The sequence below is a fragment of the Cataglyphis hispanica genome, chromosome 10 (assembly GCF_021464435.1).
Source record: "Cataglyphis hispanica isolate Lineage 1 chromosome 10, ULB_Chis1_1.0, whole genome shotgun sequence".
In the NCBI taxonomy this organism is placed as follows: Eukaryota; Metazoa; Arthropoda; class Insecta; order Hymenoptera; family Formicidae; genus Cataglyphis; species Cataglyphis hispanica.
The window spans coordinates 1,331,152-1,354,000 of NC_065963.1; the positions used below are offsets into that span (position 1 = coordinate 1,331,152).

At 32.1% G+C, this 22,849-nt stretch overlaps 1 protein-coding gene across 5 annotated transcripts in view; it reads right to left on the bottom strand.

Annotated features, from left to right (window-relative positions):
* LOC126852225 (mitogen-activated protein kinase-binding protein 1) overlaps positions 1 to 22,849 on the bottom strand; it is a 95,620-nt gene that overhangs the window by 24,500 nt on the left and 48,271 nt on the right. For 3 of the 5 annotated variants that reach the window (XM_050596783.1, XM_050596780.1, XM_050596779.1), the window contains exons 4-19: positions 22,144 to 22,366; positions 18,321 to 18,536; positions 18,036 to 18,218; positions 17,567 to 17,727; positions 17,146 to 17,482; positions 16,860 to 17,026; positions 16,010 to 16,334; positions 15,716 to 15,926; positions 14,805 to 15,054; positions 14,233 to 14,686; positions 13,274 to 13,342; positions 12,978 to 13,085; positions 12,531 to 12,700; positions 12,154 to 12,444; positions 11,909 to 12,053; positions 11,733 to 11,826 (exon numbers count right to left, since the gene is read on the bottom strand). In XM_050596783.1, coding sequence (XP_050452740.1) covers positions 11,733 to 11,826; positions 11,909 to 12,053; positions 12,154 to 12,444; positions 12,531 to 12,700; positions 12,978 to 13,085; positions 13,274 to 13,342; positions 14,233 to 14,686; positions 14,805 to 15,054; positions 15,716 to 15,926; positions 16,010 to 16,334; positions 16,860 to 17,026; positions 17,146 to 17,482; positions 17,567 to 17,727; positions 18,036 to 18,218; positions 18,321 to 18,536; positions 22,144 to 22,366 — 3,404 coding nt within the window. Of the gene's footprint in view, positions 1 to 9,419; positions 11,827 to 11,908; positions 12,054 to 12,153; positions 12,445 to 12,530; positions 12,701 to 12,977; positions 13,086 to 13,273; positions 13,343 to 14,232; positions 14,687 to 14,804; positions 15,055 to 15,715; positions 15,927 to 16,009; positions 16,335 to 16,859; positions 17,027 to 17,145; positions 17,483 to 17,566; positions 17,728 to 18,035; positions 18,219 to 18,320; positions 18,537 to 22,143; positions 22,367 to 22,849 lie in introns of all 5 variants that reach the window. The other 2 variants (XM_050596778.1, XM_050596781.1) reach the window with 2 other exon arrangements.

Consider the following 22,849-nt stretch of genomic DNA (forward strand, 5'->3'; position numbering starts at 1 on the left):
GCATTTATTTTTTTTTATATATACATGTATGTTCTAGAGGATATATTCTTAAATAATAAACGCTTTGAATTTTGTGGTGTTATTTTTAGTTCCCGAGGTATGTAATTTTGAAATATTGTAAAAATAAAGTTTTTAGAAAAAAAATTTTTAGAAAAAAAAATACTTTAATCTTGTTTTCAAAATTATGATCTCAACAACTTTCAAAAATTTTTTTATTAAGCATTCATCGAAGTACTCATCATTAAGCTATTAATTAGTAAACATTAACTTAAAGATTTATATATGTAAGTATATCGACTTCAATTATTTTAAACTTCTTTTGTGCAAAAAAATCCAAATATTTTATGATTTCACTTTGTTATAAAATAAAAGCATGAGCGGAAGAGAGGCGGAGCCTCTCCTCTTGAATCCTCATTCCAAAAAAAGACTAACCTAACCCAAATCTATTTTTTATTTTAAATTGAGATTAATAAAGTATTCGATTTATACACTTTACTCGACACTGAATCAAGTCAGATCAAAAGTTTGGTTTAAAACTCGATGACTTTAAACTGTCATGGCGGAAAGCGTTTCTTAATCTTCTCTCTTTCCGCTATGATATAATAGTTTAAGCCATCGAGTTTCAAGTCAAATTTTCGATTTGACTTGACTCGATTCAGTATCGGGTAGAATCAATAAATCGAATATATTATCTTAATTTAAAATAAAAAATAGGTTTGGGTTAAGTTAGTTCTTTTCGAGGTGGGGATGCAGAGGGAAGAGTTTCACCCCTTCCGCTTTAGCCCTTTACTTTATAATAAAGTATAAAAACTATAAAATATATGGTTTAAAACTTTTCGCATAAAAAAAATTTAGATAACCTTGCCCAAGCGTTTGGTTAATTTATTTTTTTATTTTTCTCTTTCATTGCTGTTAGCGCCTATGAGCGCTTTAAAAATTTATTTGCAGTGTGCTATTGGTGTCAAACTAAATTTGATCATCTAGTGATACCTTTAGGCGCTCGAAAATTTTTATCAGCACTAATTAAATAATGTTGAATATTTATCGTCTGCCACGTGCGCTACATATTAAGATCTGCAGCGGAAGGGTTAATAATAAATACTTAATAAAATATTCAGATAAAATAAGAAAAATATTAAAAATGTTATATAATTGTCATCGACTTGACTTAACATCAGGATGTTATTTTTATCTATATGATAATAAAAGTTTGATTCAAAACAGTAAACACGCACGTTTGAATTCGCGAATCAAATTTTTACTGTTTGTCGCCCAGCGATTCGATCTTAAGGAACAAGGATATATTTATAAGTATAAGAAGCATATAAATATTCGCCATTTTGGAGTCCGACAGAAAGATTTTCCTCGTCGCAATAACAACAAGAAGAACCTCGAAGTGAGAATCTGACAAGCAACATCGGCGAATATGAAGCGTACCATAAATACGATACGAGCAAAAGGAGGCGTTAGTATCCTCGCAATAATCATTCGCAATAAATATTATTAATCTGCCTCGCCTATTCGACTGTTGAATTAAATTTATTTTCTTACATCTTACTTCACATTGGCTTTCCTGATTCCGCTAAAAAAAAAAATAGTATGCAATTTTTTAATATTTTATTATATTTGAGGCATGCATAACGGAAAATTCCGAACGTGCGAATTCAAGTGTCATAAAGCAATAAAAAAATATCAGCGTGGCAGATTTAGATTTTCCCTTTTTATATTATGCTTTTTCTTTCGGTATATTTTTCTTACACAGACTGATATGACTAGGCACTCTCCGTCCGAGTTACTAGTGCGAGCGGAACATGTTCCTCGCAACGGGTGAGCAAACCGCGATATTTTTATAATTGTTATGTTTTATTTAATATGCATAAAAAGTTACACTTCACCGATGACTTTAACCTTGACATATGTTGTCAAGGATATGACCCTGAGTAATTTTTCCTTATAATTTAATCGGGGATCTCTTATATTTTCCGAGATATGCGATTTTAATCTTATTTCACATTAAAAAGAATATGTATAGAGACAGTATGTTCCGCTCTCCTACCCCTACGGGGGGGCTCGACTTCAAAAGGAATATAATCTAACCCAAACTTATTTCTGATTTAAAACTAAAATTTGGTTAGGTTATATCTTCCGGAAGTGGAGCCTCTCCCCCGAAGAGGGGGCGGAACCCACTGTATGTACGCATATACTTTACAAAGCAAAGCAAAGTCCGCCCACAATTGTTGTATGGATGGGAAAGTATATGCGTGAACGCAGTATGTTCCGCCCCCCTTGCGGGGGGGAAGGGAGGGGCTCCACTATCAGAAAATTAGATACATAGGTTTGCGTTGAACCTCACTTCGCGTGGAAAGTGGAAAAATCCGAGTAGCTTCGTCCCCGGAAATGTAAACAAACATTTCATGGCTGCTCTACACAAATACAACGTAAAAAAAATTTATTTTTTCTTATTTTATAACAGAAAATACATTAAAATTGTGAAACTTTAACATTAAATAACTCTCAAAAACTGTAAGAGACCCCCGATTAAGTTATGAGGAAAAGTTACTCAAGATCATGTCCTTGACAACATATGTCAAAGTCAAAGTCACCGATGAGGTGTAACTTTTTATGCATATTTACCAACTATTTGTTAATAGAAAATAAATTGTTATTAAAAATAATCAAATTCTAATCATTTCATGATCTACATCACGTCCTTCACCGCATCCACGTATTTATTTTACAAATTGCAAAATTTATAATTCTGACATAATGTTGAAAATATATATTGAATACTAAAGTAAGATTTAAATATAACGAACAAATGTAAAAAAAAAAAAAAACACAGGATATAAGAAAAGATGATACACACAAATACGAAAATTTTCATGGCTGCTCTACACAAATACAACGTAAAAAAAATTTATTTTTTCTTATTTTATAACAGAAAATACATTAAAATTGTGATATTTCAGAATCGCATATCTCAGGAATAAAAAGAGAACGCCATAAAATTTAAAGCATGTATAATTTAAGAATATACCCTCTATTATATTTCGAAAAGAAAATGATCCATGAAGTGTAAGTTAATGTAAGAAACATTTATTATCAAAGAATTAATAAGACTCTATATGTGAAAATACAAATTTGAATGTTGTGGGTTCTTAAGAGTCAAACGTAGGATAATAGTGCATCAGTTTCACAGAAAATTTTTTTGGTAATTATGTAGAGATAGGGATCATCTCCCGAATAATTGTAAGATATAATTTTTCAGGTTAGAATATTTTTGCAGTGGGATGCAGAGAAAAAAGCTCCGTCCCTCCCTCGCTCATACTCATATTATTTATACATTAACAGTTGTTTTTTAAAATTGATGTTAATTATCTTTATATTAAAGATCTTTTGCGCATAAATTCGCGCACAAATAATTTAATATTTCATCGTATTTTGTCGTTAAAGCAAAAAACTCATAAATTTCATTTTCCAGTAACCAAATATTAGTTGTACAGCAATTTGTCCTGTACTAGCTCATTTTTATTCGAGTATAATTGCAAATTGTTCGCGAGAAGTATCACAAATAAAAAAATTCATTCCATTTGCTGTATTCAGTAAGAAAGTTAAACAGCAACAACTTCATTTTCAGCAAACAATGTAATATGAAAACATATCTATATATACGATGTCAGAAAATTACATACTATTCATTATACTTTTTTGTTAACAACTTTTAAATTGTTGAAGGTTTATATATTAAAAGCAGAGTTTAAAAATAAACATTTGTATTAATATACAAAATGAGAGTTGAGAAGCGATCTATTCGCGACAAGCTTTTACTCTAATAATATCTCTAAAGCAAATCTTCGTTCTTAACTTAAGAAAAGCCCATATTTTATTACAAAATCTATATGTTTTGTATGCAGGCATACAAAGTTCCTTCCTACATTTACAAGGATATGTTTATTGTTTTACTTGTTAAAGAATTTTCTTGAAGTGTTTGCTTAAATAAATAGAATACTTCAATATATGAGTAAATAATAAGTGTTGATTAAAATTTTCACAATATTTCACAGAATGACTCCTTGATAATGTATCTCAAAATTATAAAAATCGCAGATAGTTGCTATTTCTATATAATTACCGTTTATTTTTTTTGTGAAACATCCCAAGTAAATCACAAAAATCAGATCTTAATGATATCATTAGGATATCATCATGACCTCATTTGTCTCTTAAAAGTCACTGATAAAAAACGTAAAAATAATTTAAAAATAAAAACAGAAAATCATTGTTATGTCAAGAATTCATCACAAAATCATAAAAAATTTATCGATTGCATAATGATGCATAATGAATCGAATGCATGATTTTTTCTAAATTGACTTCTACTTGCTGTCATCATGATCTTATTATGATTTTGTGTTTTACTTGAATTATTAATGTGCATAAGGCGATTTTTTCTTAGTCCTATACTATGTAATAAATTTTAATTCCAAATTGTAATAAATTTTTCGGTAAATATTAACAGAAAGGGATCCAGTCTCAATGATCTTGATATATGTTGTTAAGGTCTTCGCCCTTAATAATTCTCTTAAATTTTAGTCATCGCTCGTTGTTCATTAAAAAATTATTAACAAATATTTGTAAAAATCAAGGTTTGTAATCTGACAATGAAAAACTTGATATTGGACTTAGTTTATAGATATAATCTTACCTATATTGCATACATATACTTAAATAAATGCAAGTTATTATATAGTGTTCAAAAATAAAATATTACTCTGCTAAATTAATTATTTATTGAATAGTCTGCTCATTATTAAAAAAAAAACATTAATACGTTTATCAAAAGTAAAATTTGAATAAGAAATCAGCATTTTATCCTTCAAAGATTTTTTACGGCATTGTTGGAGAAAGCATCTGAAATTGCGGGCTCGCCATGTCATCACAAAATGTGTGGACGGGAAAAAGGCGGAACCCCTCTTCCAACATGTGTAAGTTGTTGACATATTATTTTCTTGTAGACCTATTCATCCCAAATAACGTTTCACCTCTAAGAAATGGGTTGGATTAAATTAGCTTTTTTCAGGATGGGATGCAGGAAAAAGAGCTCTGCCTCTGAATGGCCTTCACTTGGACACAGTACAATTGAACACGGTGCAAATGGACACATCTCAAATGGACACGAGAATTTGCAAACGGTTCAATTGAACACAGTAATTTTGGACACAGTAGCTTTTGGACACGTAAAAAAATGCATTGTTTACTTGGACACTGTTAGTTTGGACACAGAAAGACGCGCACCGTTCACTTGGACACTGTTCATTTGCCCACCGTTCGTTTGGACACCGTTTATTTGCCCACCGTTTGAACACCGCTCGTATGCAGGCACGCGCGCGCGCGCACACACATACACACACACACACACACACACACGCGCGCGCATACACGCGCACACACGCAGGATGGAGGAGGTGCAAGGGAGGCTTTCAGTCCTCCCGCACTCGCCCTGCCGGTAGGCAAGGTGAATCCCTTAATAACTTACAAAGTACATGCTACATTGTGTATGTCAAATAAACGGTTTCCAAACAAACGGTGGGCAAATCAATAGTGTCCAAATAAATGATGGGTAAGCGAATGGTGGGCAAGTGAACGGTGTCCAAATGAACGGTGGGCAAATGAACGGTGTCCAAACGATCAGTGGGCAAATGAACGGTGTCCAAACGAACAGTGGGCAAATGAACGGTGTCCAAATGAACAGTGTCCAAGTGAGCGGTATCCAAGTAAACAATGCGTATTTTCCTACGTGTCCAAAAATTACTGTGTCCAAATGCACTGTGTCCAATTGAACCATGTGCAAAATCTCGTGTCCATTTGTAACGTGTCCATTTGCACCGTGTCCAATTGTACTGTGTCCAAGTGTGCCGGTCCCTTGCTTCTTTTCCGCATTCGATATACTACACATAAGTAAATGCTAAAAATACATTTCATAAAACGTAAATACTTTAAAATTATGTAATATTCGTGGAATTTTTTTATTAACAATTTTTCAATAAACAATGAGCGTCGGTTGAAATTTTCACAATTTACTCAAGGTTATAATCTTGATAATACATGATAAACATTTTAAAATTATAAAAATCGGAATGACTTTCTATATCTGCAAAATTATTAAATTCATATTATAGAGTTAAATTTACATTTTTATATTATCAACTTTATTTGTTAATAACTTTTTAGTTAAACAATGAGCGACGTTTAAAGCTCCTGAAAGTTACTCAGGAGAGTAATTTCTATAATATATTTCAAGGTCAAAATCAAGGTCATTAGAGTTCCATTGGGATCTTCTTTTGTCATTATTTACCAAAAGTTATTAACAAAAAAAAGTTATATAAATAAAATATAAATTTTTTTGACACTGAATAGATAGAATCCACGTAGAACGTACTATAATAGATCTCGATTAGCACTGTGAAAGTACCTGGCGTTGTGGAGTAGATTTTACTTCGCGTGGAAAATTTAGAAACCTATGTGAAACCGTACTCATCGATTTTATTATAATACGGTTCCATATGCGTTTTCAACTTTCCACGCGGAGTCCAACACACATCCGGTACTTTCAGTGCAAAACGAAGTTTATTATTGTATAGTTCTTCAGAAGTTTTCAATTTTCTGTATAAAACGAGTTCCATTTATACGGTGTCAAAAAAATCCATATTCTATGTGACTTTCTTGTTAATAAGTTTTTTACTTGTACAATGCGAGGCAATAGGAACAAGGGAATAAAGATAATGATTAGCAATGTCCAATGAGAATATTGCATTTTCAAAAAAGGAGATCTCTCATTAGATATCGTCTATCGCTATCGCTATTCTTTTGTTTCCTATCGCTATCGCTTCGCATTGGCCTTGACAATAAGCAATGGCTAAAATCTATAATAGAAATTACTTAGACTCATGATCTCAACAACATATGTCAAAGTCGCGGGTATTGAAACTGACTTCCTTATCTTTTTCAAAAGAAGGTAAAATCAAATCTGAATTTTTTTATGAAAAAAACCTAAAAAGAACACTTCCATATCTCAAACGTTTTTTTTAGAATTTTTTAAATGGAAGTAATAATTTCTTGAAAATTGGCTTTTTCGAACTTTAAATCTAAATAACTATCCCGGACGGATCTACTACCTATTAATCTCCACTTTGAGTAAAAAATTTTCTTTTTTAATAGGGTTAAATTCTATTGTCCTTTCGAAAAATATATACCCAGATAGCCAAATCTGTTCAAACAGATTTTGTTAAATGTCTGCTACAAATTTTTGTCAGCAGAAAGACTATATACAAAATCTGTTATATCAAATAATGATAGCAGAACATCAGCAGAAATATTACAAAACCTGCTGACATAATTTGACAACAGATCAGTAACAGAAACCAAGCAGAATTTGTACAGAATTATTATAGCAGATTGGCAGCAGAAATTGAGCAGGATCTGCGCACGCGCAATCTGATAGCAAATTGGCAGCAGAAATCGAGCAGAATCTGCAATAATTTATTGAAACAGTAGTTTATTTGCTTACGCTATGCGACGCAGTATTCACTTTCTATATCTCATATTCAAGTTCTTGTCATGAGCGTATACAAAGCCTGCAAAACGTGGCTAACAACATACATAATTATTTCTATCGGTTTAATTTTTTATACGATTCCCATACAGGGAATTCAGATATTGAACTGATTTTTGAAAAATCGGACAAATAAATGTCTGATTTCACTTATTCGGACAATTTCTGTTCAAATAAGCAAAATTATTTAGTTATTATTGATGATATAAAATAGAAATCTAAGATATAAAATAGAAATTCCATTAAATAAAATCTTATTGTATAAATTAAATTAGTTAAATTTTCCTATATTTATTACATAATTATTATATATTTATATATTATTAATACAAAAAATAGAAAATGACGTCCCGTGAATGTGATATATCGATTATTGACATCATTTTTGGGTTTCATGAAACCTAATTTAGAATGTCTAATTATTTGTTATTTTGTGATCAAAATTTATTGTCATTTTGTTACTTGGGATTCTTTAAATGTTTAAATCCATTTAAATGTCCATTTTATATAAATATCTAGAAGCAGCAGAATCTACTTGATTTCTACTGTCAATCTATCAGCAGATTACGTTAGCAGACTCTGCTCGGTTTCTGCCGCCAATCTGCCGCCAAGTTATGTCAACAAAGTCTGTTCAAATTTTTCCGCTAATCTGTCGACTTATTATATTAGCAGATTCTGCCAGCAAAACATTAGCTGAATGCAAACGCAGTTAATGTCAATTTGCTAATAGATTTTGATTAAATCTGCTACCAATCTACCGTCATACTGCTAATATTTTGCTTAAGGGGGAATCCCATTTGAAATTTTTGAGTAAAGATTTCCCTGAGGCACCTTATTGAAGAAACAACTCCCTCAACCCTTAAAAGAATAGCCGCTTGAAATTATCGAAGACGTATTTCGAGATTTTTTATAATTTTAAGCCGTTTCCGAAATAGAGGGTGAGGACAGACTTTGTAGCCCTATATAAGAAATCTGCTATATTACAAATCAGAAATACGATTTAATTACGTAGATATTTTTTATTTATTTTTGATCTTTTCCATCGGATTTTTTAAGCAGGGCATTTCTTTTATATTTTTCATTCGAAAATATGAAGCTTGTTTTCTAAATTCCTAAATAAATTGCGATATAAAAACCATTGGCTTTTATTGTTATTGTATTGATGCATGATATATAAGAATATAAAAATAAATAAGATTTTAGAACAAATAAGATATTTAAAATATATTCTAATTTTTATCATAAAACGCTGAAATTCGAAGCGTAATTCTAGCTTTGCAAATTTTCTTAAATTAAACAGATATTGCTACTTAACATCGAGCTTCTTGCATAAATGTGTAATAAATATAAAATAAAGATTGGTATTAAAAAAGATAGTAATAAAGGAGATAAAGATAAGGATAATATTATGTTTAATAAGAAAAGCATGCAATTGCATTTCGTGCCAAATGAAAATAATAACAATATTAATAAAACTATATTTTGACGACTAAAAGCATTAAAACTGAAAAGTAAATTGCTGTTGCCTTGAAATAAAATTGGATATATTAATCGTATTATATTTACATTCACATGGATAGAATATATACGTACGTATATATATATATATATATATATATATATATATATATATATATATATATATATATATAAATAAATAACATTTCTTTTGTAACTATATAACGTGCCAATACGATTTAATAGTGCATTCGTAATCGCGACATAAATTGTCTATCGATTTTCGTATATATATTGATATTCAATAACATGTGAAAATACACGCAAGCATTCTCTATTTGCTCAATACCTGCATACGGATGTTTCGTAGGAAGAATAACTTGATTGATTGTCGGCAAAGTTTTTGTCCACTTCATGTGACTCTGACATCGCGACGCGGGTGGCCACATTCTCTTTGGTGAATTAGTACAACTTGAGGCGGACGTGGAGGAGCCGCTTTCCATTAGCGATCTATCCATCGCTGATGTATCGATGCAATCGCAATCTTCGCCACATGAATGTAGCCGTATCTCGCGCTTATTAACAAAAAACTTATTCTCTCGTTCGGCCTGCAATTTAGCGAAGGTCTCGCTCCTATCTTGACATTGCGCCAATCGCGAACATTTGTCCTTTATGAAGTACTGTTTTTGTCTCACTAGATTTTCAAATTCTTTTGAAAGTAACTTTACAGTACCCTCGATGGCGCGAGTTATTCTGACATCCATGTTCGCATCCAGATTGTCAATTCGTTTGTTGGCAGATTGTAAATTCGAACCATCAAACTGCAGTTCCGTCGTTTGCAAATCGCAGGAAGCCCCATTAGGTTCTAATGAGTCATAAGTTTCCGTATCTTTCGTTGGAATTTCATTTTCAAAGCAGTTTTGTTTCTTATCGAAAGGTTTGCTTTGTTTCTCGATCGTATCATGAATTTTTCCTAAATAATGATTCTTCATTAAATGCGAGGAATCGTTCCTATCGCGTATAAGTTTATCTTGCAACATAATGTTGTTATCGGAGCAAAAGGCTTGTAAGCTGTAGAACTTATGTCTACTGTCTTTATCGTTATCAGATTCTTGTGCGTAGTTTGCAGATTGCAAAACTTGCTCCATTGCCTCCGTATTAATCGAATCTCGTTTAATTTCTGAATCGCTTCGCGTAACTCGGTATTCTGAATAAGATGAATTTCTGGAAAGCGCTACATAATTATCGGAATCGACGGCACTTTTTACAGTAGATGATAAAGATGACGTATCGTTACATTTCCAGCTTGGTTTAATTCTGTTACGCATACTCTGAGTACGAGATAAATTTCTTTTAGGTTTTGGTGGTTTATGAGGAACAAAGTTATTCATAATCATCATTGATTCTGGATTCGTAGGCACTTTCAAGCTATTGCTACGCGAGATCGATTCTAATTTGTCATAAATTGCTGGGTCTACATTTCTTTTATGTTCGTTGTCAAAATTAAATTCATAATAAACATGAGTATCCGGTGTCGCGTTGTTTTCTCTAAAATTTATGTCGTTCTTTGTTTTGTTAATTCTGGTGTCTTGTAAGGATTTTGATCTAAATACTGTTCTGCACAATGTATTCTCATTAACGGAACCTTGCGGATTATCTGTAGCAAATGTTATAGCATTATTAGGGTTTTCATTATAAGTTTCAGAGTTTTGTCTCTTTCGTTTGTAATGCGAGTCGAACAACATTTCTAAAGGTGCAGATTTCACGAGAGAATCGGAATCATCAGTTAACACACTTTCTGTACTTTGATGAGCGGTGTTCTCGCGCAATGGAAATATCTGATAATCCGATTCATCAGTCAATATACTCTCCTGACTTCTGCCCGCTTGCATCTTACGCCGGGACAAGAAGAAACTCGCACTTGAGTGTCTATCGTGATCGTAATGATTATAATCTATCTCGGCACTTTCTTTGGAAAATGATTCAATAGAGGCATCTGAAAGTATGCTTTCCTGAGAGCCGGTTAAAATTTTCTTTTGGAAATTCTGATAATTTGAATGATTTCTATGATCGTCCATATGAATGTTTATCTGATAATCACTAATGCAACGTCGGGGTAGATTCTTGAAATCTCCTTCCAAGGAATCGTCGCTGAAATTTCCATTTTCTTCCGCATCGTCCATGGTTTCTTTGAGATTTTCGTTGTTGCGCTCGTTCATAGCGGGTAAACTTTCAACGGATTTCGCAATGTTCTCCATATTCTCATCTAGATCAATAAAGTAGCTACAAGATCTTCTTTTTTGGGCAAATCGCGCAAACCGAGTTGCTGTCTTCTTACATTGCTCTTTCAGTAGTTTCAATTCCTCGCATACAGGAGATTCGGGTAAAGATTGATTAGCCTTATTCAAGGACAGCTTATACTTTTCAGTTTTCTTTAATGTCAATGTTAATGGACGGTTATGACTTGGTTTTGTTTTCTCATCAATACATAACACAGTCGTATTTTTTGAGTTTTCATTTGGTATCTCTAGTTTAGATAATGCATTCCCCATACCTTGAACCTTATTAGTGAGTTGTTGAGGTTTAAATGTGGACTTTGGATTTAGCATAGGTTTAGGATTAGTCGGTTTTGAAAACTGGTTTTTTTGACCGAATCTGTTACCTGTACTGAGCCTCGAACGATGATGCTTCGCTTGTATATGGCTGCTCAAATCAGATATGCTTTGGCTGGATTTCAATGATGATCGGTAACCGACCTGTAGACATAATAATCAAGATTTAGCAAAAGTCTCGTACTACATTTCGTTTTTCTAAAGCAAAAAAAAAAATTGTACTTACACTTTGCAATTTTCTTCTTGTTTCTTCTATCCTCCTTTGCAATTCTTCCCGTTTCTTCACTACATCGACATCGCTTCTCACGTGTTTGGTTGCATTAACTACTGTTGCATTGCGTATTGTGGTACTACCTTCACCGACACTAAGTCTGCAATAGTTTAATAAATAATTAGAAAATGTTAAACACAATCATAAAATTTCAAGCCTTCGTTAAATTTTATTTTATTCACAATTAAATTTCATTTTACCTTCCATGAAATTGGGAACTAATACTCGTCGTTTTTATACGATTCAAAGGTTCCTCCGCTCCACTAAGTGATTCAAAGGCGTTTTTCAAATATTTTTCCCTATGATTCTGTTTAGCGAGCTGATCAAAACCTTCTGAACTAGCTTCAGACAATATAGATAAAGGATTTCTTTCAGCACTAGGAGTTGACGCGCCGCCTTCCGAGTCAGACTCATCCTGACTTCCAGACGCGATCAATTCGCTCGTCCGATTATTTTCTGCGTTCTTTAATCTTTTTTGTCGTCTTTGCGATCTGTGCATTCAAAAAATGCTTTGCATTATTTTACAAAATATTTACACTATTATCCTAAAAAAAACATTAAAAAGTCAAGAACAAACCTTCGAAGTTCTTCAACGTCTATTGCGTTAACAGTGAATTGATTTGATATAATATCTTCTGATGGAGGATAATATATTAATCTATGATGTGATTTCTCAGAACCAGTCGTTCCATTTTCACCTTCGGAATAATCTTCAACGTCCCCATCATGTTCAGTGCTCTCGTGATCCTAGATGACATAATATTGATCATAAGAATATGGCAAGCCGTTATTGACAATAAACAATTAACATAACAATTAAAAATACAAACAACACATAAGCGATAATCAATAAAATAATATTTAAAATCATGATAGCAGCAGGAATATGTTATTTACAAAATATATGATGCATTTCGTTATGTTAAAAAAAGCAGTTTTATGCAGTATTTCATAAAAAGACTATCTTTTTGAATAATAATTTATAAAAACGCTTTTCCTTTATGTTTAAGCTTTATATTTATACCTCAAATTTAAAACTGCCAAGACTGCTATCGTCGGTGTGGTGACGACTCCTTGACTGACGTGTTAATTCCGTCATATTGTTTCTTATTGTTACCTTATCATCAATTATCTATACCAGCGATCAAAATAAAATATATTTAGCAAAACACAAATATATGAATTAAGGAGCAATTTAAATTTAAAAGAAAATTATTAAAAAGAGCAAAATAAAATAATGAATAAGGCCTGTTGATGAAAATTAGAAAAACGATAAAGCATACGATAAAATGATATTAACGTTCATAATTTAGTTAGTACCTGTTTAGTGTCATTTTCTATCTCTTTATAACTTTCAGGATCAGGCTGGAATATGTTTTCTCCTTCTTCCTAAAATCATACCTCAATGTTATTATTTTGTTCCCAAATTAAAAAATAGCAATATTATTGCTTCCTCATAGGTTTGTTTTTATAAAAAATTTTTTTTTTTTTCAAATTTTGATGCCAATATGTTCAAAATGTTCTACAACATGGTCGAAAAAACATATTTTTAAAAATGTCGTTATATATGTATGTATGTGTATAAAAAAGACGTGGTTACTCTAACTGCCATAAATTTTGATATAATGAGCTAAATTTCTTTTATATGAATAAAATATCGTTAAAGGTTGGTTGGTATTGTACTTAGTTAGGATTGATGAAAAGATTTATTTTTAATAAAATTTTGAATTTTTCCAAAAAAAGATATTGTTCTAACTTCCGCAAATTTTATTGAGATATCGGTCTAAACTTTTTTATAGGAATAGAATATCATTAAAGGATAATTGAATTTGATGAAAATTGGTAAAAGAATTTATTTTTTATGAAATTTTGAATTTTCAATAAATGTACGTACATGCTGTAACTTCCACAAATTTTGAGATATCGGACTAAATATTTTTACATGAATAGAGTAGCATTAAAGAATGGTTGGTATTGAATTTGATTAGAATTGCTGAAACGGTTTATTTTTTATGAAATAAAATTATGAGGAAGCAATGTGTAAGTTTTTAATTTGCACAATTTTTTATTTGTAATTTATTTTGTAATAATTTTAGTTAATTTATATACGTTAGTGATTGATGTTCAGTTATGCAATCACTAGCATATACTTCCTATAATTTATTTTATAGGATATTATTATATCTTCAAATGTGTATGATAATTATAGAAAATATGATTAATAAATTCCAAAGAATCAATTTGTACATTTAATTAAAAACATACTTTATAATACCAACCCTTTTATTAATAGCTGTTTCTCGGCGATATTCACTGCTATATTTCGTTTCCGTGCCGCTGTCGATGGAACTATCCTTCGAACCACCACCGCCGCCACCGCCATCTGAATCAATAGCACTACGAGATGGAGGAAACGGTATGACTTCATCACTGTCATAGACGGACTTTACAGTAATACTGTCGCTCTCTTGAACTCTTTGTGCCCATCTTCCTTTGGGTAGATCAACATTGAGAGATCTGACGTTCAAGTCAAGTACCGCGCTACCATCAGTACTTGCGGTATTCATTTGTTTCTTCGCCCATAGTGGCAATTGACCCACACTAAATCTGTAATCCATGCCGATACCTTGAGATGTCGGATTCGCACTGGGATCAAGAAAATCCGGTGGGGGTGTTCCAAAAGTTTCTTTGTCCAATTGTACGTCGATACCAGCGTTAACCTGAGATAGTCTCCTAAGAATAACACAAACACCACATCCGATAATAATACAAATTTTATTCAAAGTGCGATTTTCATTTAAATCAATCAGATTTATAAACGGGGGAAAAGAGAGAGAAAAGAATTACTCACTTGCCGGCGCGCATCGCTTGTTGAGCCAGACGAGCTTGCATGGTCACAACCATGTCATGTGGCACGCGCCATATGAATACACAACCATCGCCGCTCGCAGATACGAGGTGACGACAGTCCGGACTGAAACGTAAACCTGTTACCAATTCTGAGTGTCCGACCATAGTGGCCATACATTCACCGCTGTAATAATCGTATACGCAAAGTGTTTTATCTGTACATGAGGTAGCTACGTAAATACCGGACGCATCTGAAAATATGTCAAATAAAACATTTGTAAATCAAAGTCCAGTACAATTCAATAGGAATATTGTTATTCTACTTCAACATAAATAAAATATTTTTAAATAGCGAGATTTGAAGACATTATAAATTTAAATTATTTATTATTTTTTGATAATTTAATTCATTTCTTTAATGTAAAAATATGATTCTGAAAAAAATAAATAATAAATAATAAATAATTATATTACAATAAAGCTTCCATATAAGTTACAGTTAAATTTGGTTTCTCCTTCGCAGTTTCACCAGCACTAATATATGTTATCTTCATATCATAATGAATGGATTACATGACAGTGTGTAGCAACATTTATATATTAAATTATTCTTACGAGTGCTGACAGCTTTGCTTACGCAACTATGCATAATTATTTCGCGCAAGTGCATGACAATTAAACAGTTTTGCTATAATAGAATTAAGGATTCTATAGACATTTTTTTCCAAAAATTTTTCGCTTTTCGAGTCCTTAGTAATAAAAGTTATGGAGACTCTATTGTGTAGTTTTATTTTATTAAGTATTAATATTTATTAATTTCATTATTATTTCACTACAGTATTGATTTTTCTGTTAAAGAATTTTACAATATTATAATGAAACAGCGATATGATGAGCTATTAACTATCTTACCTAGAACGACTTTGATTAGTGAGCCATCGTCGCTAACAGAGCCTTTAAAAGTTTTATTGTGTTTACCCGTTGTAACATTGTAAACTCTAATATTTCTATCTTGACAGGCAGTTAAGACATGCTTTTGCCCGGAATCGACTTCCATGTCATACAGAGTAGTTTTTCCCTGAGCGTTGTGATCTCTTGCAAATTGTGGCATTCCACCTGGTGTCTATATAAATACGAAAGATAATCATTAATATATTATTTTGACAAATCAAAATTGATCATCGATTATCGAATCAAATTGTTTACCGATTGAAGTTGTCTAAAAATAATACTCTTATCGGCGCCGCAGGATACCATTTGTATTTGATTGTCCTGATTTGATTGATTGAAAAATCTGACAGCAGTAATGGACGAACTGTGATCATCAAGCGTTTGTAAGAAGTTATATCCCTGATCCACGCTAAAAACGTGAATTAACCGATCTCGCGATGCACTTGCCAATAGCCTAAGGACATTTATCGAGTATTGCGAAAATTTCGAATACTCTAAACATAGCACTTCTGCGTCATGCGCCTCTATTAAATACAGTTCTTCTAATGAAGATACATCGTGAATTCTGATGTTGCCTGATCTATAAGAACAATAGACGTATGTTATATTTCTTATATCCTTTTTCTGTTATTCTATTTGTTTCTTTTCGATCTATATATGTTTTTATACAAGATGGAGGAGAAATAGCGAAACAATTTCAAAAACTATGGATTGGATAAAAAGAATGTTTAAAAGACAATAATCATAAGATACAATGCATTCTAATTAGAAGTTATATCATTTTAAATTTGGATCATGCTAACGCGAAATCGTAATTTCATGGTTCGTAACTCAAAAACTTTTTAATAAAAGAACAAAAGAAAACGTCTCGACATCATCTACAAAAATAATATGCAATAAAAATAAAAGTTCCCATTTAAAAAAATACAAAATGATCTTCACACAACTTTTATGTGATCCAAGAAATTAAAATGACACAATTGCTAACTACACATCATACCTGTGACTTCAATCTAAAACACTTTTTTCAATCCATAATTATCGAAATATCAGTTTTGTTTTTCCATTATATGTATAGTAACTAAATTTTTCTTTTTTATTTTACCTATCTCCAGAAGCAAGATGTTTGCCGTCAGGACTGACTCTTATAGATCGTACACCATTACGACCATCATAAGACGCGTCGCTTTTTTCGGTAGATCCTGCGGCGGCTAAATCCAGATCTTTGAGATAAGTCAATTCTGGATCCACATATAAAACTTTGAGCAATTCCTGTTAATAAAAAAAATGAAAAATGTTGTGAAATAACATATAACTGATAACATCGGCTTTATACGATTGTGTCTTATATATCGCGAAAGAGACTAAGAGGCGCGCGCCTATATACTGACGTTGCTGTAAATGTTACGTTTATACAACGTATTATTTGGCGAGATATCCTTTTCCAGATTCCAAATCCTTATTGTATCATCGCTGGAGCAAGTGATGAAACTCCCAAGCGGCATTGCGCCGACAGAGTCTGGACCAATTGGGTACATTTCGACACCCCAAATGCACGCCGAATGGTATAAAAATGAGTGCGACTTGCCAACTCGCCTAATATCTTTCACGTCCCAAACATAAATACTATGGTCATTATAGATGCAGGTTAACTTGTTGTTTCGTTCATCGAATGCCAATGCAATCGTATCTGGATATCTCGCGTTAAGTGAATGTTGAGACATATGACTAAAAAAAATGAATAAAAAAGTATTCGTAAGTTTGTAAGTACTACGAAACAAACACCAGAGAATTGAAGCAATATTGCTAAACCTGATAGACAATCCTTGAGCGACATCAACTCCCAAATAATGCGTCCGCGGAAGTGTAGTGATAAATTGAAGCGTACTAGGACTAAAACATCTCACAATTCCTTCAGCGCATCCGATAAAAATATATTTATCTCCAACCGTCATGCAATTAGCACTGCTTGTCTGGAAAAGTAGAGAGAAAAAAAAAAGAGACAGAGAGAGAGAGAGAGAGAGAGAGAGAGAGAGAGACAGAGAGAGAGAGAGAGAGAGAGAGAGAGAGAGAGAGAGAGAGAGACAGACAGACAGACAGACAGACAGACAGAGACAGAGAGAGAGAGACAGAGAGAGAGAGAGAGAAAGTTTATAAAAAGTTGTTCTCATTGACATGATCAAACTTAAAACAGATTGATTATATTCTATTCTTTTCTTTTTGTTTTGTTCCAATCGACGTAACTGTTTAAAAATAATCCTAATCGTCCAAAATAACTTACTCGGAGTTCGACCCATTTGTCCAAAAGCCTCCTATTATTAAATTCGCACAACAAGCCCGTTTTGGTAATCACATATGTGGAATCCGCCATTTCCCCCTTGCCGCAAGCTACGTCAATAAAGTCATTATTTCTTTGTTCCCCTAATATGGCAGATCGGCCCATCAAAGGCACAGGTTCCTTGTACTGCACAATAAAATATTATGCTAGAATCCTATGTCTCTATTGCGCGAAGAAAAGAAAGAAAAAGATCGGTCTTATGTCACAAAAGTTATTGGTAAAAGTTACCTTGCTACTGCGAGAATATTCCAAATACCAAAACTTGACGTGTCTGTTACCCACAGTGACGAAATAATTGCCGTTTTCCGCGAAGCAGACAGCTTTTACTTTGCTCGAAACTTTGTTAGATGCTACTTTAACGTTATTTCTCCAGTCCCAAACGTTGACTATCATGTCGTGCTGCGAGCCGACCGACACGACATACTTGTTGCTTGGCGAAAACGCCTGAGACAAAAATAAAATATCATTTTTATACATGTACGAGAGTTATTTGGAAATCAATTTCCGATAGGCTTTTGCAAAATAAGAAATAGAAGAAACATTTTATTATATTCAAAAGTTGTTTACACAAAAGTTATATACAGTACTTTTCGACATAATTGTCATCCGAATTGAGGCACTTGTCATAGTGTGGCACAAGCTTTGGTTTCATCAAAAATGTTCCCAAATTGGAATCTCAATCAACTAATATTACTTCTCAACTTATCATTGAATTACTCGTTCATACATATGAACAGATAAAAATCACTTGGTACAAGATTCGGGCTATAGGATGAGTCATTGAATTTCCATTGCACTGCTCCAGAAGTTCTATTTTTCGATCACTCTAGTTCAGATTGTTTCATCTGTTCACACATACAAAAATGACAAATACAACGATTTGAGAGCAACGAAGAGCTGATGAATAATGCTAGGATTCCAGGCGACATTGTACTTTGAAATCATCTCTTCAAAAGCTTGTGCCGCGCTATGCTCATATAGCACAGAATATTTCAGTTACATTGCAGCAATGTTACAAACTTGCAAGCTGCAACGCAATATTGTAGAGACATTACAGGAACATGTCATTGTAATATTGAATGAGAAATGTTACTGAAAGATTTCAAAAACTTAATAATATTCAGTCGCTAATACGGTTGTTTACTGTGCGAGACGCGATGCATTATCGATCTATTTAAATTTTAGTTATGAGGAATACATAAAGCTTTTGCAAAGACCAACAGATCAAAGATATAATAACTATTAGTTTAATTTCTCATAAAATTCCAATACAGGCAATTCAGATATTGGACTGATTGTTTAGAAAATCAAGCAGATAAATGTCCGAAAAATTTAAAATTATCCATTCATTGTTTACTTAAGATGTAAAATAAAGTCTAATATTCATATAAATAAAATTTTGAATTTTACGAATTAAATAATATAAATTTAATTATTTTATTACAATATTTATTTAATTATTGAAAATATATAAGTAAGGCTCCAATGTTATAAAAAAATTGTAGGATACGGCAATAAGAGCACAGTATTAAGGGCGCATAATCATTTATTACAAGAGCATATTAGATTAACATGTACTATATAAAGCGGACGACATTTCGGCCCTTATTTTGGCTTTCATCAGTGTAAAAAATAACAGAAAAATATAAAAAACGCAAGTAATAAAGGATCGTCCCGTTTGCGCATCTTACACGACAATATTTCCCGATCGGATACAGGTCGATGGTTGAACTCAAATGTATCTAGTTTTCTGATAGTGGAGCCTCCCCTACAGACAGAGACGGAACACACTGTCTCCACGCAAACACTTTAATGAGAAGTGAGGTTTTAACATAGGTTTTACAACTTTCCACGCAAAGTGAGATTTCACATTGGTTTACAATTTTTCACGCAAAGCGAGGTTCAATGCAAACCTATCTGTCTAATTTGTGGAGCTCCCCCGCAGGGGAAGTGGAACATACTACCTCCTTGCATATACTTTTCAATGCGAAATGAGGTTCCATATGGATTTATAACTTTTCATGCGAAGCAAAGTTTCATGGGTTTACAACTTTTCACGCGAGGTTCAACTCAAATCTATGTATTGATAAGTCATATAAACTTTTTTTTTATTTCCCGAAATTGGACTCACGCGCAATTTATTTCTCACTGGGCCTGTGCCCGATCGAGTCTGTGTTCGATTGAGACTGTGTCCGATCGGGTTTGTGTCCGATCGAGTCTGTGTCAGATCGGGTCTGTGTTCGATCGGGAAATATTGTCGTGTCCGATCTGTAATGTGTGCAATCAGGACTCACTCAGTAATAAATGTAAAGATATAAAAAATTAATAACGGAGATTTACATATGTCAATATTATAAAAACGCATGATAAAACTTTACCATAAAAGGGAACCCAGTCCCTTGATATATGTTGCCAAGGTCACTATCCTAAGTTACATCCAAGAAGTTTTAGCCGTCGCTCGTTGTTTATTAAAAAGTTATTAACAAACAAAGATTTGTAAAAATCAAGGTTTGTACGTAATCCGATAACAAAAAACAATGCAACTTTACTTTTAAAACTGAAAGGTTTGGGTTAAATTATATTTTCCGGAAGTGCGGTGGCCTGGGGGCAGGGAGGGGAGGGACAATTCCTTGTGTCTATGCATGTACTTTACAAAGCAAAGCGAGGTCCACCTCACAATTGTTCTGTGGATGGGAAAGTGTGCGTGGACACAGTCGGTTCCGTCTCTCCCCTCACCTCATACAGATGGACTCCATTTCTTGAAGATATAACCTAACTCAAACCTATTTCTGATTTAAAACTAAAATTTGGTTACACTAAATCATTTTATTTAATGTACATGGTGTCCAAAAATTGCAAATAATTCGTAGAAATTTTATTGTTAATAACTTTTTAATAAATAATGAGCGACGGCTAAAACTTCTTGGATGTAACTCAGGACAATGACCTGAACAACATATGTCAAGGTCAAGGTCATTGGGGTCCTTTTTCTAAAGTTTTACCCTTTAATTTTAAAAATAATGTAATCGTATTTACAAATATCAAAAATTAAAAAAATAAATAAAAAAAAAAATTAAAATTAAAAATAAAAAAAATAAGAAATAAAAATTAAAAAATTAAAATTTAAAATTTAAAAAAAATTTAAGAAAGAAGGATTATAAATTATAATTTTTTTAACATAAAAGTGACTATAATTTGGAAACGACTTATTTCCGGACCTATGTTTATATAATTTTTTTTCTTTTTGGGTCCCAAATCACCTCCCAAAAGTATTACAGGCGATTTTCTGGACACCCTGTAGTATGTTACATTTATGAATGGGAAATTAAAACTAACCTTAAGTTTATCAGTAATACTTATGCAGTATTATCTATAATATTCAATCATGTTACTTATGTAACATTAATATAATAGTATTTTGAGTATTAATATTTCTTTTTTTACCTTTTTTTAAACATCTATGTTATTTTTGTTATTAAAATCCATATTTTCAGATTGAGTTTATGCTACAATCTCAAATATATTATTTTACTTAATAAATAAAATAATTTTATATATATATATATATATATATATATATATATATTATTTTAACACCTAATTCTTTTTGAAAAGTACAAAAGTTGTGTAATCATCATGTTCAGAAAAATTTTATTTGGACGTAATTACAAAAGTAATCAACTGTCAATTTTTTTATTTATGGAAAACTATGTGAAATAATACTGAATATACAAATGTATTCTGTGTGATATATATAATAAAATGAATTATTAAATGTTTATTACCATATACATATATTCAAAAAAATTATTTTTTACTTTAATATTATTGTGAGAAGTTTAAAGTGTAAAATACATTAAACAACTGTATCCAACAAAAATTACATTTTGAAATTAATCTTTTTGGTAACATATAATCCATTTAGTATATAATTCAACCTAATCTTACAAGAAAAATGAGAGAAATAAGAAGTAAAAAATATTCGTAAAAGATTTTGCGAATATACGAAATACGAAATACGAAATAAGAAATTATTGCAAGTAGCACTCACCACGCAATTGATGCCGTATTTGTGTCCGGGAAATTCCGCAATCTGCACGGCATTATGTGGATCCGAGATATCCCAGACACGGACGTTCGGCATGTGACCGCATTCACCCGTTGCCAGAAGCTTGCCATCTCCGGCAAGCGCTAGAGAAGTTACGGTTTTACGACAGGCGTTCAACACATGCGCTTGACTATTCTTCCGTGGATTGAACAACACGACGGTACAACTGTAATAGAATGCAATAGAAACGATATTATCTGTAAAATGCAATTAATTGAGACAATTTTACTAATCATTAAGTTATCATATAGTCGCAAATTTTTAATACAATCTATAATATTTACAAAATATTATTATAAGCATAAATTTAAATTATTTTACAATATCATTATTTGGTATTACATTAATTTTATATTTAAAAATTAATTGGATTTTATATAGTTTAGTGTGGTAAATCATATTCCGTATGATTTATTTATCACAATTTTATTAGTTCGGGATTATTAATATTACATAATCTACAATTAAACTTTTTTCTATCTCGTTAACAGTTTTCTATTTCTTCTTCTTGATTTCTCGGTATTCTTTAATTAATTTTAATTACAATTATTGCGATCACACCAAGAGGTTGGTCACTGAAGTAATTTTTGTACAAGAGGCAATCCAAAAGAAATTTTGAGTGATCCAATGTAATTTTTGGTAATTCTAA